General features: G+C 48.2%; 2 protein-coding genes and 1 long non-coding RNA gene across 11 annotated transcripts in view; 2 read left to right on the top strand and 1 right to left on the bottom strand.

Annotated features, from left to right (window-relative positions):
• kiaa0930 (KIAA0930 ortholog) overlaps positions 1 to 17390 on the bottom strand; it is a 55994-nt gene that overhangs the window by 14799 nt on the left and 23805 nt on the right. The window lies entirely within an intron of this gene.
• On the top strand, positions 1856 to 10533 carry LOC120036129 (microfibril-associated glycoprotein 4-like). The gene is made up of 5 exons (XM_038982603.1): positions 1856 to 1954; positions 2129 to 2323; positions 6554 to 6650; positions 8742 to 8924; positions 9779 to 10533. Exons 1-5 carry the CDS (start codon positions 1949 to 1951, stop codon positions 10021 to 10023), a joined length of 726 nt encoding a protein of 241 aa, XP_038838531.1. The 5' UTR covers positions 1856 to 1948; the 3' UTR covers positions 10024 to 10533.
• On the top strand, positions 7179 to 8735 carry LOC120036130. Of its 8 annotated transcripts, none has more exons than XR_005474418.1 (4): positions 7179 to 7571; positions 7648 to 7791; positions 8027 to 8568; positions 8624 to 8735. It is a non-coding gene; the product is annotated as an uncharacterized LOC120036130 (long non-coding RNA). The 8 variants fall into 8 exon arrangements; XR_005474420.1 differs by having other exon boundaries at positions 8027 to 8534; positions 8569 to 8735; XR_005474421.1 differs by having other exon boundaries at positions 8027 to 8534; positions 8590 to 8735.

A 17390-nucleotide genomic window follows, 5' to 3' on the forward strand; every position in this document is an offset into this window, starting at 1 on the left:
CTAGAGGCCTCTATCATTCTCTATGGTGTGTAATGCCTTAATACCGCCTTCTGGCCACTAGATACCTCTATCATTCTCTATGGTGTGTAATGCCTTAATACCGCCTTCTGGCCACTAGAGGCCTCTATCATTCTCTATGGTGTGTAATGCCTTAATACCACCTTCTGGCCACTAGAGGCCTCTATCATTCTCTATGGTGTGTAATGCCTTAATACCGCCTTCTGGCCACTAGATACCTCTATCATTCTCTATGGTGTGTAATGCCTTAATACCACCTTCTGGCCACTAGAGGCCTCTATCCTTCTCTATGGTGTGTAATGCCTTAATACCACCTTCTGGCCACTAGAGGCCTCTATCCTTCTCTATGGTGTGTAATGCCTTAATACCGCCTTCTGGCCACGAGAGGCCTCTATCATTCTCTATGGTGTGTAATGCCTTAATACCGCCTTCTGGCCACTAGATACCTCTATCATTCTCTATGGTGTGTAATGCCTTAATACCACCTTCTGGCCACTAGAGGCCTCTATCCTTCTCTATGGTGTGTAATGCCTTAATACCGCCTTCTGGCCACTAGAGGCCTCTATCATTCTCTATGGTGTGTAATGCCTTAATACCGCCTTCTGGCCACTAGAGGCCTCTATCATTCTCTATGGTGTGTAAGGACTACCTGACTGAGAACATGCAAGTGGTGCCCCATAAATATTTAATGTTCTATAATTATAACTTAATTTTAACTGAGAGTCACTCAATTAGCCATGTCATCTACAATTTGTTTGGGGTAAGTTAGTCTAGCCAGCTATCTAACGCGTCAACAGAAAAGGGCGTAGCCTAGCGTAGCCTAGCGGTTAGAGCGTTGGACTTGTAACCGAAAGGTTGCAAGATCGAATCCCCGATCTTGACAAGGTAAAAATCTGTCGTTCTGCCCGAGAACAGCCTAAATAAGAATTTGTCTTTTTCGAGACTAACGGACTGGGAACCTGACGGAGGGAAACGGACCGCGATAGGGAACCTGACGGAGGGAAACGGACCGCGATAGGGAACCTGACGGAGGGAAACGGACCGCGATAGGGAACCTGACGGCGATAGGGAACCTGACGGGAGGGAAACGGACCGCGATAGGGAACCTGACGGCGATAGGGAACCTGACGGGAGGGAAACCTGACGGCGATAGGGAACCTGACGGGAGGGAAACGGACCGCGATAGGGAACCTGACGGGAGGGAAACGGACCGCGATAGGGAACCTGACGGGAGGGAAACGGACCGCGATAGGGAACCTGACGGGAGGGAAACGGACCGCGATAGGGAACCTGACGGGAGGGAAACGGACCGCGATAGGGAACCTGACGGGAGGGAAACGGACCGCGATAGGGAACCTGACGGGAGGGAAACGGACCGCGATAGGGAACCTGACGGGAGGGAAACGGACCGCGATAGGGAACCTGACGGGAGGGAAACGGACCGCGATAGGGAACCTGACGGGAGGGAAACGGACTGCGATAGGGAACCTGACGGGAGGGAAACGGACTGCGATAGGGAACCTGACGGGAGGGAAACGGACTGCGATAGGGAACCTGACGGAGGGAAACGGACCGCGATAGGGAACCTGACCGCGATAGGGAACCTGACGGGAGGGAAACGGACCGCGATAGGGAACCTAACAAAATATGGGCAGAAAGGTAGAGTACATGCATGTTATGGTGAAACATGGAGACAACTTAGGCGATATGGATAGAAGAAACACTGTGTTTAAAAAGACAAAGTCCAGGGAATTACAGAAGTGGAAATGTCCATATTGTGAAATGGTGTTTGCTTCCCTGATAATAAAATCAGCCAATCATGATCAATCCACTCCTTCTAAAAAGTACACAAAAGGATGGATAAGAGTCACAATCACATTATTTGTTCGTCTGAAAACCAACTGGATAAAGACTGTTTACCGTTCCAACAATGCATGTAAGTTGTAAGCTACATTTTACCACGGCAGAATTTTACCACTACAGACTGTTTATATGTAACCCGACATATAATTTCAATATATTGAGCAGAAAATTATCTACGTTTCACACGTAGAATTACATTAAAATAATCTAAAATGTAAAAGTCTCTCTGTGATACCCCATGTTTCAGGCCCTGAGGTTCGTCCATGTGTTGCTGCTGTCGGTAGCTGTTCAGTCTAAGGGGTTAATGTTCCAGCCTCTGGACTGTGCTGACATCTACAACGACGGAGCCAAGACCAGTGGTGTCTACAGGATCTACCCTGCTGGACCCAACTCTCCTCGATACGTCTACTGTGATATGGACACCGACGGAGGGAAATGGACTGTGAGTAGGCTACCGAGAAGGAAACTATTTAACGGAGTACATAACTAGTGTTCAGACCAGACTAGAGTCGGCCTCAACCCCTCCAGACCAGACTAGAGTCGGCCTCAACCCCTCCAGACCAGAGTCGGCCTCAACCCCTCCAGACCAGACTAGAGTCGGCCTCAACCCCTCCAGACCATACTAGAGTCGGCCTCAACCCCTCCAGACCATACTAGAGTCGGCCTCAACCCCTCCAGACCAGACTAGAGTCGGCCTCAACCCCTCCAGACCAGACTAGAGTCGGCCTCAACCCCCTCCAGACCATACTAGAGTCGGCCTCAACCCCCTCCAGACCATACTAGAGTCGGCCTCAACCCCCTCCAGACCAGACTAGAGTCGGCCTCAACCCCTCCAGACCAGACTAGAGTCGGCCTCAACCCCTCCAGACCAGAGTCGGCCTCAACCCCTCCAGACCAGACTAGAGTCGGCCTCAACCCCTCCAGACCAGACTAGAGTCGGCCTCAACCCCTCCAGACCAGACTAGAGTCGGCCTCAACCCCTCCAGACCAGACTAGAGTCGGCCTCAACCCCTCCAGACCAGACTAGAGTCGGCCTCAACCCCTCCAGACCAGACTAGTCGGCCTCAACCCCTCCAGACCAGACTAGTCGGCCTCAACCCCTCCAGACCAGACTAGTCGGCCTCAACCCCTCCAGACCAGACTAGAGTCGGCCTCAACCCCTCCAGACCAGACTAGAGTCGGCCTCAACCCCTCCAGACCAGACTAGAGTCGGCCTCAACCCCTCCAGACCAGACTAGAGTCGGCCTCAACCCCTCCAGACCAGACCAGAGTCGGCCTCAACCCCTCCAGACCAGACCAGAGTCGGCCTCAACCCCTCCAGACCAGACTAGAGTCGGCCTCAACCCCTCCAGACCAGACTAGAGTCGGCCTCAACCCCTCCAGACCAGACTAGAGTCGGCCTCAACCCCTCCAGACCAGACTAGAGTCGGCCTCAACCCCTCCAGACCAGACTAGAGTCGGCCTCAACCCCTCCAGACCAGACTAGAGTCGGCCTCAACCAACCCCTCCAGACCAGACTAGAGTCGGCCTCAACCCCTCCAGACCAGACTAGAGTCGGCCTCAACCCCTCCAGACCAGACTAGAGTCGGCCTCAACCCCTCCAGACCAGACTAGAGTCGGCCTCAACCCCTCCAGACCAGACTAGAGTCGGCCTCAACCCCCTCCAGACCAGACTAGAGTCGGCCTCAACCCCCTCCAGACCAGACTAGAGTCGGCCTCAACCCCCTCCAGACCAGACTAGAGTCGGCCTCAACCCCTCCAGACCAGACTAGAGTCGGCCTCAACCCCCTCCAGACCAGACTAGAGTCGGCCTCAACCCCCTCCAGACCAGACTAGAGTCGGCCTCAACCCCCTCCAGACCAGACTAGAGTCGGCCTCAACCCCCTCCAGACCATACTAGAGTCGGCCTCAACCCCCTCCAGACCATACTAGAGTCGGCCTCAACCCCCTCCAGACCATACTAGAGTCGGCCTCAACCCCCTCCAGACCATACTAGAGTCGGCCTCAACCCCCTCCAGACCATACTAGAGTCGGCCTCAACCCCCTCCAGACCATACTAGAGTCGGCCTCAACCCCCTCCAGACCATACTAGAGTCGGCCTCAACCCCCTCCAGACCATACTAGAGTCGGCCTCAACCCCCTCCAGACCATACTAGAGTCGGCCTCAACCCCCTCCAGACCATACTAGAGTCGGCCTCAACCCCCTCCAGACCATACTAGAGTCGGCCTCAACCCCCTCCAGACCATACTAGAGTCGGCCTCAACCCCTCCAGACCATACTAGAGTCGGCCTCAACCCCCTCCAGACCATACTAGAGTCGGCCTCAACCCCCTCCAGACCAGACTAGAGTCGGCCTCAACCCCCTCCAGACCAGACTAGAGTCGGCCTCAACCCCTCCAGACCATACTAGAGTCGGCCTCAACCCCTCCAGACCATACTAGAGTCGGCCTCAACCCCTCCAGACCATACTAGAGTCGGCCTCAACCCCTCCAGACCATACTAGAGTCGGCCTCAACCCCTCCAGACCATACTAGAGTCGGCCTCAACCCCTCCAGACCATACTAGAGTCGGCCTCAACCCCTCCAGACCATACTAGAGTCGGCCTCAACCCCTCCAGACCATACTAGAGTCGGCCTCAACCCCTCCAGACCATACTAGAGTCGGCCTCAACCCCTCCAGACCATACTAGAGTCGGCCTCAACCCCTCCAGACCATACTAGAGTCGGCCTCAACCCCTCCAGACCATACTAGAGTCGGCCTCAACCCCTCCAGACCATACTAGAGTCGGCCTCAACCCCTCCAGACCATACTAGAGTCGGCCTCAACCCCTCCAGACCATACTAGAGTCGGCCTCAACCCCTCCAGACCATACTAGAGTCGGCCTCAACCCCTCCAGACCATACTAGAGTCGGCCTCAACCCCTCCAGACCATACTAGAGTCAGCCTCAACCCCTCCAGACCATACTAGAGTCGGCCTCAACCCCTCCAGACCATACTAGAGTCGGCCTCAACCCCTCCAGACCATACTAGAGTCGGCCTCAACCCCTCCAGACCATACTAGAGTCGGCCTCAACCCCTCCAGACCATACTAGAGTCGGCCTCAACCCCTCCAGACCATACTAGAGTCGGCCTCAACCCCTCCAGACCATACTAGAGTCGGCCTCAACCCCCTCCAGACCATACTAGAGTCGGCCTCAACCCCTCCAGACCATACTAGAGTCAGCCTCAACCCCTCCAGACCATACTAGTCAGGTTCAACACTGTTGTGACTTTACTTTCATTAAATCTGATGATTTATTTATTTAATCCACTAAATATGTTTAATTGTTAGCCGAATAAATTAGTCACAACAACACCTTACAAACTAGTTAGCATCAACAAAAACATGCTACATTGACATACACTGATCTTGTTGAAGTATTTTAAAACAACATTATTCTGCCAGATTACAGGTCAGATCAACCGTATTTTAAAACAGTATTCTGCCAGATTACAGGTCAGATCAACCGTATTTTAAAACAACAGTATTCTGCCAGATTACAGGTCAGATCAACCGTATTTTAAAACAACAGTATTCTGCCAGATTACAGGTCAGATCAACCGTATTTTAAAACAACAGTATTCTGCTAGATTACAGGTCAGATCAACTGTATTTTAAAACAACAGTATTCTGCCAGATTACAGGTCAGATCAACCGTATTTTAAAACAACAGTATTCTGCCAGATTACAGGTCTGATCAACCGTATTTTAAAACAACAGTATTCTGCTAGATTACAGGTCAGATCAACCGTATTTTAAAACAACAGTATTCTGCCGGATTACAGGTCAGATCAACTGTATTTTAAAACAACAGTATTCTGCCAGATTACAGGTCTGATCAACCGTATTTTAAAACAGTATTCTGCCAGATTACAGGTCAGATCAACCGTATTTTAAAACAACAGTATTCTGCCAGATTACAGGTCAGATCAACCGTATTTTAAAACAGTATTCTGCCAGATTACAGGTCAGATCAACCGTATTTTAAAACAGTATTCTGCCAGATTACAGGTCAGATCAACCGTATTTTAAAACAGTATTCTGCCAGATTACAGGTCAGATCAACCGTATTTTAAAACAGTATTCTGCCAGATTACAGGTCTGATCAACCGTATTTTAAAACAACAGTATTCTGCCGGATTACAGGTCAGATCAACTGTATTTTAAAACAGTATTCTGACAGATTACAGGTCAGATCAACCGTATTTTAAAACAACAGTATTCTGCCAGATTACAGGTCTGATCAACCGTATTTTAAAACAACAGTATTCTGCCAGATTACAGGTCAGATCAACCGTATTTTAAAACAACAGTATTCTGCCAGATTACAGGTCTGATCAACCGTATTTTAAAGCAACAGTATTCTGCCAGATTACAGGTCTGATCAACCGTATTTTAAAACAGTATTCTGCCAGATTACAGGTCTGATCAACCGTATTTTAAAACAGTATTCTGCCAGATTACAGGTCTGATCAACCGTATTTTAAAACAGTATTCTGCCAGATAAGAGGTCAGATCAACCGTTGGTACTGAATTCTCCTGAGTCAGTACTTGACGACATGGCCTAGGATGCTTACAATTTCTCCTCTCCTTCACCCGCCTCCCTCTCCCCCCCTCTTCCCCTCCTTCCAGGTGTTCCAGAGGAGGATGGATGGAACAGTGAATTTCTACAGAGGATGGGACCAGTACAAGAACGGCTTTGGACATGCAGCAGGAGAGTACTGGCTGGGTAAGGACTTAAAGTCTTTCTGAAGTAAGGACAGATCATCCATGAAAAAAACCGGGATAATATAAATGAATCATTGGTTTGTTAAACTGACTTCTCTGTTAGTGAGGTTGTTGTGACGGTCAGTAGTTAGGCAAGACCGAATCACAACGAGACCAAATCCCAACGAGACCAAATCCCAACGAGACCAAATCACAACGAGACCAATCACAACAAGACCAATCACCTTTAGTCAGTGTGTAAAACCAGTGCGTCTAGAAATACAACCTCCCACACTACCCCAAAGCAGTTAAAAAATAAATGTAAAAAAATATACAGTACCAGTCAAAAGTTTGGACACACCCACTCATTCCAGGGTTTTTCTTTATTATTTTTTACTATTTTCTACATTGTAGAATAATAGTGAAGACATCAAAACTATGAAATAACATATGGAATCATGTGGTAACCAAAACACGTGTTAAATCAAAATATTTTTTATATTTGAGATTCTTCAAAGTAGCCATCATTTTGCCTTGATGACAGCTTTGTACACGCTTGGCATTCTCTCAACCAGCTTCAGCTGGAATGTATTTTCCAACAGTACCAAACTTTTGACTGGTACTGTATATACAAAAAAATGAAATCAGCTTTTTTTGTGACATCTCTTTCTGTGCTGACCGAAGACATTACATTTTTCACATTGTTCCTCTTCATCAGGGACTGGTTTAGACCTGGGACACCAGGTGGGTGATATGAATTACCAGGTAGAAGAGGACTGGTTTAGACCTGGGACACCAGGTGGGTGATATGAATTACCAGGTAGAAGAGGACTGGTTTAGACCTGGGACACCAGGTGGGTGATATGAATTACCAGGTAGAAGAGGACTGGTTTAGACCTGGGACACCAGGTAGAAGAGGACTGGTTTAGACCTGGGACACCAGGTGGATGATATGAATTACCAGGTAGAAGAGGACTGGTTTAGACCTGGGACACCAGGTGGATGATATGAATTACCAGGTAGAAGAGGACTGGTTTAGACCTGGGACACCAGGTGGGTGATGTGAATTACCAGGTAGAAGAGGACTGGTTTAGACCTGGGACACCAGGTGGATGATATGAATTACCAGGTAGAAGAGGACTGGTTTAGACCTGGGACACCAGGTGGGTGATATGAATTACCAGGTAGAAGACTGGTTTAGACCTGGGACACCAGGTGGATGATATGAATTACCAGGTAGAAGAGGCCTGGTTTAGACCTGGGACACCAGGTGAGTGATATGAATTACCAGGTAGAAGACTGGTTTAGACCTGGGACACCAGGTGGATGATATGAATTACCAGGTAGAAGAGGCCTGGTTTAGACCTGGGACACCAGGTGGGTGATATGAATTACCAGGTAGAAGAGGACTGGTTTAGACCTGGGACACCAGGTGGGTGATGTGAATTACCAGGTAGAAGAGGACTGGTTTAGACCTGGGACACCAGGTGGATGATATGAATTACCAGGTAGAAGAGGACTGGTTTAGACCTGGGACACCAGGTGAGTGATATGAATTACCAGGTAGAAGAGGACTGGTTTAGACCTGGGACACCAGGTGGGTGATATGAATTACCAGGTAGAAGAGGACTGGTTTAGACCTGGGACACCAGGTGGATGATATGAATTACCAGGTAGAAGAGGACTGGTTTAGACCTGGGACACCAGGTGGGTGATATGAATTACCAGGTAGAAGAGGACTGGTTTAGACCTGGGACACCAGGTGGGTGATATGAATTACCAGGTAGAAGAGGACTGGTTTAGACCTGGGACACCAGGTGGGTGATATGAATTACCAGGTAGAAGAGGACTGGTTTAGACCTGGGACACCAGGTAGAAGAGGACTGGTTTAGACCTGGGACACCAGGTAGAAGAGGACTGGTTTAGACCTGGGACACCAGGTGGGTGATGTGAATTACCAGGTAGAAGAGGTCTGGTTTAGACCTGGGACACCAGGTGGATGATATGAATTACCAGGTAGAAGAGGAAACCAGCAGCCTCTGAACCTGGTAAGGGGTAAGAGTTGAATATCTCTGTTCTAATAAAAGGTTCACCTCTCGTCTGTTCGATGCAGGTCTGGACACCATCTACCTCCTGACCCTGAAAAAGACCTATGAGTTGAGGGTGGACATGGAGGACTTTGAAGGACAGAAAGCCTACGCTTTCTACTCCTCCTTCGCCATCTCTCCCAAAGTCACAGATCCTGAACTGGACGGCTACAAACTACAGGTTACTGGCTTTAAAGACGGAGGAGCAGGTGAGAACAGTTTAACTTAGAGAAACATCTGGGCTGTATTCATTAGTCCAGAGTTCAGGTGAGAACAGTTGAACATCTGGGCTGTATTCATTAGTCCAGAGTTCAGGTGAGAACAGTTGAACATCTGGGCTGTATTCATTAGTCCAGAGTTCAGGTGAGAACAGTTGAACATCTGGGCTGTATTCATTAGTCCAGAGTTCAGGTGAGAACAGTTGAACATCTGGGCTGTATTCATTAGTCCAGAGTTCAGGTGAGAACAGTTGAACATCTGGGCTGTATTCATTAGTCCAGAGTTCAGGTGAGAACAGTTGAACATCTGGGCTGTATTCATTAGTCCAGAGTTCAGGTGAGAACAGTTGAACATCTGGGCTGTATTCATTAGTCCAGAGTTCAGGTGAGAACAGTTGAACATCTGGGCTGTATTCATTAGTCCAGAGTTCAGGTGAGAACAGTTGAACATCTGGGCTGTATTCATTAGTCCAGAGTTCAGGTGAGAACAGTTGAACATCTGGGCTGTATTCATTAGTCCAGAGTTCAGGTGAGAACAGTTGAACATCTGGGCTGTATTCATTAGTCCAGAGTTCAGCTAGGTTCCCTCATTCGGTTCCGTTTGATTCCTAGTGAATACAACCCCCATGAGGGGGGCCCGTACAGATACATCATCTTAGAGCTGCTCTGGGATCAGTTTATTAGAGATCATAATGAATAGTATTACATAGAAAGGACAGGGGGAGACCGTACAGATACATCATGTTAGAGCTGATCTGGGGTCAGTTAATTAGAGATCATGATTTTTACATAGAAAGGACAGGGGTACCTTATCATCTGACCTGTGTTTCCTGCTTGAACCAAAGGGGACTCTCTCACCTATCACAGCGGTATGAAGTTCTCCACCTTCGACCGAGACCAGGACCCCCATGAGACCAACTGTGCAGTCGGCGCAGTCGGAGGTTATTGGTTCAACGAGTGTTACTTGTCAAACCCCAACGGTCTTTACACATGGGGATTGAACTCACAGATGGGAGTCAACTGGAGGGGATGGAAGACCTTCTACTCTGTGAAAGCCATATCCATGAAGATTAGGCCTGTGAACCTGTGAAGGATCCTTCACAAAGTTCCTGTAGTTAAACATGGTTATTTGAACTGCAGGTTGCCCCTTTAAAAATGCTAGATTAGAAGGCATTTGCATGTTTACATTTTTTAGACAGTGTAACATTGATCTCAGTCAGTTGTTCTATAAAACCAAAGAGTAACTGTCCCAGTGGAAATGTTCCTTTTCAAAGCTCATATTCTGTTAAACCCAAATCATGTTATTAATAAACCCAAATCATGTTATTAATAAACCCAAATCATGTTAATAAACCCAAATCATGTTGTTAAACCCAAATCATGTTGTTAAACCCAAATCATGTTAATAAACCCAAATCATGTTAATAAACCCAAATCATGTTAATAAACCCAAATCATGTTAATAAACCCAACTCATGTTAATAAACCCAAATCATGTTAATAAACCCAACTCATGTTAATAAACCCAAATCGTGTTATTAATAAACCCAAATCATGTTATTAATAAACCCAAATCATGTTGTTAAACCCAAATCATGTTGTTGACTCGTCCTATACTGGTATTTGTGGCTCGGGGCTGTTGTTGTGGTGCCCATATTACCGCCACATCAGCAGTCATGAGTCAAGACCACAGTCCCATTCTGCTGAGTCAACTTCATCTCCTTAGATGAACTCTGGACATGGTGGTTACACCCAACTGACTACACACCATCCATCAGGTCCTAACGGTCTGGTCCTTGGTAGAACCCAACTGACTACACACCATCAATCAGGTCCTAACGGTCTGGTCCTTGGTAGAACCCAACTGACTACACACCATCAATCAGGTCCTAACAGCCTGGTCCTTGGTAGAACCCAACTGACTACACACCATCCATCAGGGACGGTCTGGTCCTTGGTTACACCCAACTGACTACACACCATCAATCAGGTCCTAACGGTCTGGTCCTTGGTAGAACCCAACTGACTACACACCATCAATCAGGGACGGTCTGGTCCTTGGTAGAACCCAACTGACTACACACCATCAATCAGGGACGGTCTGGTCCTTGGTAGAACCCAACTGACTACACACCATCAATCAGGGATGGTCTGGTCCTTGGTAGAACCCAACTGACTACACACCATCCATCAGGGACGGTCTGGTCCTTGGTAGAACCCAACTGACTACACACCATCCATCAGGGACGGTCTGGTCCTTGGTAGAACCCAACTGACTACACACCATCAATCAGGGACGGCCTGGTCCTTGGTAGAACCCAACTGACTACACACCATCAATCAGGGACGGTCTGGTCCTTGGTAGAACCCAACTGACTACACACCATCCATCAGGGACGGTCTGGTCCTTGGTAGAACCCAACTGACTACACACCATCAATCAGGGACGGCCTGGTCCTTGGTAGAACCCAACTGACTACACACCATCCATCAGGGACGGTCTGGTCCTTGGTAGAACCCAACTGACAACACACCATCCATCAGGGACGGCCTGGTCCTTGGTAGAACCCAACTGACTACACACCATCCATCAGGGACGGTCTGGTCCTTGGTTACACCCAACTGACTACACACCATCAATCAGGTCCTAACGGTCTGGTCCTTGGTAGAACCCAACTGACTACACACCATCAATCAGGTCCTAACGGTCTGGTCCTTGATAGAACCCAACTGACTACACACCATCAATCAGGTCCTAACGGTCTGGTCCTTGGTAGAACCCAACTGACTACACACCATCAATCAGGTCCTAACGGTCTGGTCCTTGGTAGAACCCAACTGACTACACACCATCAATCAGGTCCTAATGGCCTGGTACTCAGGGCTCTATTGTCCCTCCATCAGGTCCTAATGACCTGGTACTCAGGGCTCTATTGTCCCTCCATCAGGTCCTAATGACCTGGTACTCAGGGCTCTATTGTATAGACCAGGGTACTACTATAGACCACTACTATAGACCAGGGTACTACTATAGACCAGGGCACTACTATAGACCACTACTATAGACCAGGGTACTACTATAGACCAGGGCACTACTATAGACCAGGGTACTACTATAGACCAGGGTACTACTATAGACCAGGGCACTACTATAGACCAGGGCACTACTATAGACCAGGGCACTACTATAGACCAGGGCACTACTATAGACCAGGGTACTATTCCCTATATAGGGCACTACTATAGACCAGGGCACTACTATAGACCACTACTATAGACCAGGACACTACTATAGACCACTACTATAGACCAGGGCACTACTATAGACCAGGGTACTACTATAGACCAGGGCACTACTATAGACCACTACTATAGACCAGGGCACTACTATAGACCAGGGCACTACTATAGACCAGGGCACTACTATAGACCAGGGCACTACTATAGACCAGGGCACTACTATAGACCAGGGCACTACTATAGACCAGGGCACTACTATAGACCACTACTATAGACCAGGGCACTACTCTAGACCACTACTATAGACCAGGGTACTACTATAGACCACTACTATAGACCAGGGCACTACTCTAGACCACTACTATAGACCAGGGTACTACTATAGACCAGGGCACTACTATAGACCAGGGTCGTTTTAGAGAATTTGGAAGAACGTCCAACCGGCCTCACAACCGAAGACCACGTGTATGGCGTCGTGTGGGCGAGTGGTTTGCTGATGTCAACGTTGTGAACAGAGTGCCCCCTGGTGGCGGTGGGGTTATGGGCAGGCATAAGCTACGGACAACGGACACAATTGCATTTTATTGATGGTAATTTGAATTAACAGAGATACCTTGGGGAGATCCTGAGGCCCATTGTTGTGCCATTCATCCTCCATCACCTCATGTTACAGCATGATAATGCACAGCCTCATGTCTCAAGGATCTGTACACAATTCCTGGAAGCTGAAAATGTCCCAGTTCTTCTATGACCTGTATACTCACCAGACATGTCACCCATATTGAGCATGTTTGGGATGCTCTGGATGGACGTGTACAACATCATGTTCCAGTTCCCGCCAATATCCAGCAACTTGAAGAGGAGTGGGACAACATTCCACAGGCCACAAGCAACAGCCTGATCAACTCTATGCCAAGGAGATGTGTCTCGCTGCATGAGGCTAATGGTGGTCACACCAGATACTGACTGGTTTTCTGATCCACGCCCCTTCCTTTAAAGGTATTTGTGACCAACAGATGCATATCTGTATTCCAAGACATGTGAAATCAATCATTTAGGGCCTAATGAATTCATTTCAATTGACAGCAATTGTTGCTATAGACATGTTACTGTAGCTGAGGTCTATGTCTGTAAAGGACTGCAGTACATATCACTTCATTACCCGGCCCTAGCAGTCCTGCACACGTAATAGGACCATTATTCTGCATTGTGAATTAAAGACGGAATTTTATGATTATCGTTTTAAATGGAAAACCGTTGAGCAAAAACGTTGGGCAAAATTGTCCATTTGTCACATCCCTACTAGCCAACCTAGTCACGCTTATAGACCTACAGCCCGACGCCTGGAGAACTACAGCCCCGACGCCTAGAGAACTACAGCCCCGACGCCTAGAGAACTACAGCCCCGACGCCTAGAGAACTACAGCCCCGACGCCTAGAGAACTACAGCCCCGACGCCTAGAGAACTACAGCCCCGACGCCTGGAGAACTACAGCCCCGACGCCTGGAGAACTACAGCCCCGACGCCTGGAGAACTACAGCCCCGACGCCTGGAGAACTACAGCCCCGACGCCTGGAGAACTACAGCCCCGACGCCTGGAGAACTACAGCCCCGACGCCTGGAGAACTACAGCCCCGACGCCTGGAGAACTACAGCCCCGACGCCTGGAGAACTACAGCCCCGACGCCTGGAGAACTACAGCCCCGACGCCTGGAGAACTACAGCCCCGACGCCTGGAGAACTACAGCCCCGACGCCTGGAGAACTACAGCCCCGACGCCTGGAGAACTACAGCCCCGACGCCTGGAGAACTACAGCCCCGACGCCTGGAGAACTACAGCCCCGACGCCTGGAGAACTACAGCCCCGACGCCTGGAGAACTACAGCCCCGACGCCTGGAGAACTACAGCCCCGACGCCTGGAGAACTACAGCCCCGACGCCTGGAGAACTACAGCCCCGACGCCTGGAGAACTACAGCCCCGACGCCTGGAGAACTACAGCCCCGACGCCTGGAGAACTACAGCCCCGACGCCTGGAGAACTACAGCCCCGACGCCTGGAGAACTACAGCCCCGACGCCTGGAGAACTACAGCCCCGACGCCTGGAGAACTACAGCCCCGACGCCTGGAGAACTACAGCCCCGACGCCTGGAGAACTACAGCCCCGACGCCTGGAGAACTACAGCCCCGACGCCTGGAGAACTACAGCCCCGACGCCTGGAGAACTACAGCCCCGACGCCTGGAGAACTACAGCCCCGACGCCTGGAGAACTACAGCCCCGACGCCTGGAGAACTACAGCCCCGACGCCTGGAGAACTACAGCCCCGACGCCTGGAGAACTACAGCCCCGACGCCTGGAGAACTACAGCCCCGACGCCTGGAGAACTACAGCCCCGACGCCTGGAGAACTACAGCCCCGACGCCTGGAGAACTACAGCCCCGACGCCTGGAGAACTACAGCCCCGACGCCTGGAGAACTACAGCCCCGACGCCTGGAGAACTACAGCCCCGACGCCTGGAGAACTACAGCTAGAACACAACCAAAACAGAACCACAGATTAAAAGCAAAGGATACCTTTATTTAAATCAGGGTGTCACCATTGAGACCAGTGTCTCTTTTACAAGACAGCCCTGCATATACAAATTTCATAAAATACAAAACAACACATATTGCACAGACGCAGAGACTTCCAGATTGATGGCTGGGACCCATTAGATGGTCAAACTTCTCAAAGAGTTAGCTACCAAATCGAGAGGGAGACGGGTGCGTCGCTGGCCGAGCGAGAGTCAGGGAAATCCAAAATACATAGATTCCAGATGTGCGTCAGCTAGCGCACTAGCACTAAGCCAAGGTGGACAAACTCCTGTACGCTACTTCACAGAGAACACGGCTGACAAAGTTGACAAAACAAAAAAGGAGAACAGATGAGGTACTACACAATTAGAGCAAGCAGGGAGATGTCCTCTTTAGTTTTGCGCCCTGCCATGCTAACGGGTTCCCACCAGCCACAATGTATGCGAAGAATCTGCTTCTTGTTAACATCACACTTTCTCGTTATTGGTGGATTGTAAGTTCACCACCGCCAACACTTGGTCTGGAATGTAATGACATGCTAGCATGGCTAGCGGCTAAGATAGCTTGAGCTAAAATACAAAACTCAGTAGCAGAGTAGATCTTCCATATGAAGTCGAACATTGGTGCATTGTGGGTAGCTTAGAAGATATCCGGAAATAAGTTAATAAATATGTAATAACCCAAAAACATAACTCGGTTTGTACTTATAGGTAACCAGATCATGACTACAACTAAGTTACTTAAGTCTTTGACCATACTGTGTTACATTGGTGAGTAAAAACTCATTCCTTCCTACCCTTTAATTGTATGAATCTCTATGGATATATGCTACGCTTATCTGTTACTTGGCAAAACAAGGTCATCTAAGTATATACGGTTTTGTTCACATTCTCATATCCATAGTCAATATGAAAAGGCCAGACAAGGAAGTGAGGTGTTTACACTGGAAATTGGTCATGTGACAAACAACATGTGAAAACATTCCACAGACTGGTTAGTGGTCATCACTAATACATTACTAAAACATTCCACAGACTGGTTAGTGGTCATCACTAATACATTCCAGACTGGTTGGTAGTCATCGCTAATACAGGTCTTAGAATATCCAGACTGGTTAGTGGTCATCACTAATACATTCCACAGGCTGGTTAGAGGTCATTACTAATACATTACTAATACATTCCACAGACTGGTTAGAGGTCATTACTAATACATTACTAATACATTCCACAGACTGGTTAGTGGTCACCACTAATACAGGTATAATACAGACTGGTTAGCAGTCACCACTAATACAGGTCTTAGAATATCCAGACTGGTTAGCGGTCATCACTAATACAGGTCTCAGAATATCCAGACTGGTTAGCGGTCACCACTAATACAGGTCTTAGAATATCCAGACTGGTTAGCAGTCACCACTAATACAGGTCTTAGAATATCCAGACTGGTTAGCGGTCACCACTAATACAGGTCTTAGAATATCCAGGTTGGTTAGCGGTCACCACTAATACAGGTCTTAGAATATCCAGACTGGTTAGCAGTCACCACTAATACAGGTCTCAGAATATCCAGACTGGTTAGCGGTCACCACTAATACAGGTCTTAGAATATCCAGACTGGTTAGCGGTCACCACTAATACAGGTCTTAGAATATCCAGACTGGTTAGCAGTCACCACTAATACAGGTCTTAGAATATCCAGACTGGTTAGCGGTCATCACTAATACAGGTCTTAGAATATCCAGACTGGTTAGCGGTCATCACTAATACAGGTCTTAGAATATCCAGACTGGTTAGTGGTCATCACTAATACAGGTCTAATACAGACTGGTTAGTGGTCATCACTAATACAGGTCTAATACAGACTGGTTAGTGGTCATCACTAATACAGGTATAATACAGACTGGTTAGTGGTCATCACTAATACAGGTCTTAGAATATCCAGACTGGTTAGCGGTCACCACTAATACAGGTCTTAGAATATCCAGACTGGTTAGCGGTCACCACTAATACAGGTCTTAGAATATCCAGACTGGTTAGCGGTCACCACTAATACAGGTATAATACAGACTGGTTAGCGGTCACCACTAATACAGGTCTTAGAATATCCAGACTGGTTAGCAGTCACCACTAATACAGGTCTTAGAATATCCAGACTGGTTAGCGGTCACCACTAATACAGGTCTTAGAATATCCAGACTGGTTAGCGGTCACCACTAATACAGGTCTTAGAATATCCAGACTGGTTAGCGGTCACCACTAATACAGGTCTTAGAATATCCAGACTGGTTAGCGGTCACCACTAATACAGGTCTTAGAATATCCAGACTGGTTAGCGGTCACCACTAATACAGGTCTTAGAATATCCAGACTGGTTAGCGGTCACCACTAATACAGGTCTTAGAATATCCAGACTGGTTAGCGGTCACCACTAATACAGGTCTTAGAATATCCAGACTGGTTAGCGGTCACCACTAATACAGGTCTTAGAATATCCAGACTGGTTAGCGGTCACCACTAATACAGGTCTTAGAATATCCAGACTGGTTAGCAGTCACCACTAATACAGGTCTTAGAATATCCAGACTGGTTAGCGGTCATCACTAATACAGGTCTTAGAATATCCAGACTGGTTAGCGGTC

This window comes from Salvelinus namaycush, unplaced genomic scaffold, assembly GCF_016432855.1.
Source record: "Salvelinus namaycush isolate Seneca unplaced genomic scaffold, SaNama_1.0 Scaffold1214, whole genome shotgun sequence".
NCBI lineage: Eukaryota > Metazoa > Chordata > Actinopteri > Salmoniformes > Salmonidae > Salvelinus > Salvelinus namaycush.

What these genes read in the sequence shown, in the direction of transcription:
- LOC120036129 (XM_038982603.1), top strand. An exon ending in CCGACGGAGGGAAATGGACT is followed by an intron (nt 2,324 to 6,553) that starts GTGAGTAGGCTA and finishes CCCTCCTTCCAG; the next exon opens with GTGTTCCAGAGGAGGATGGA. An exon ending in AGCAGGAGAGTACTGGCTGG is followed by an intron (nt 6,651 to 8,741) that starts GTAAGGACTTAA and finishes TGTTCGATGCAG; the next exon opens with GTCTGGACACCATCTACCTC.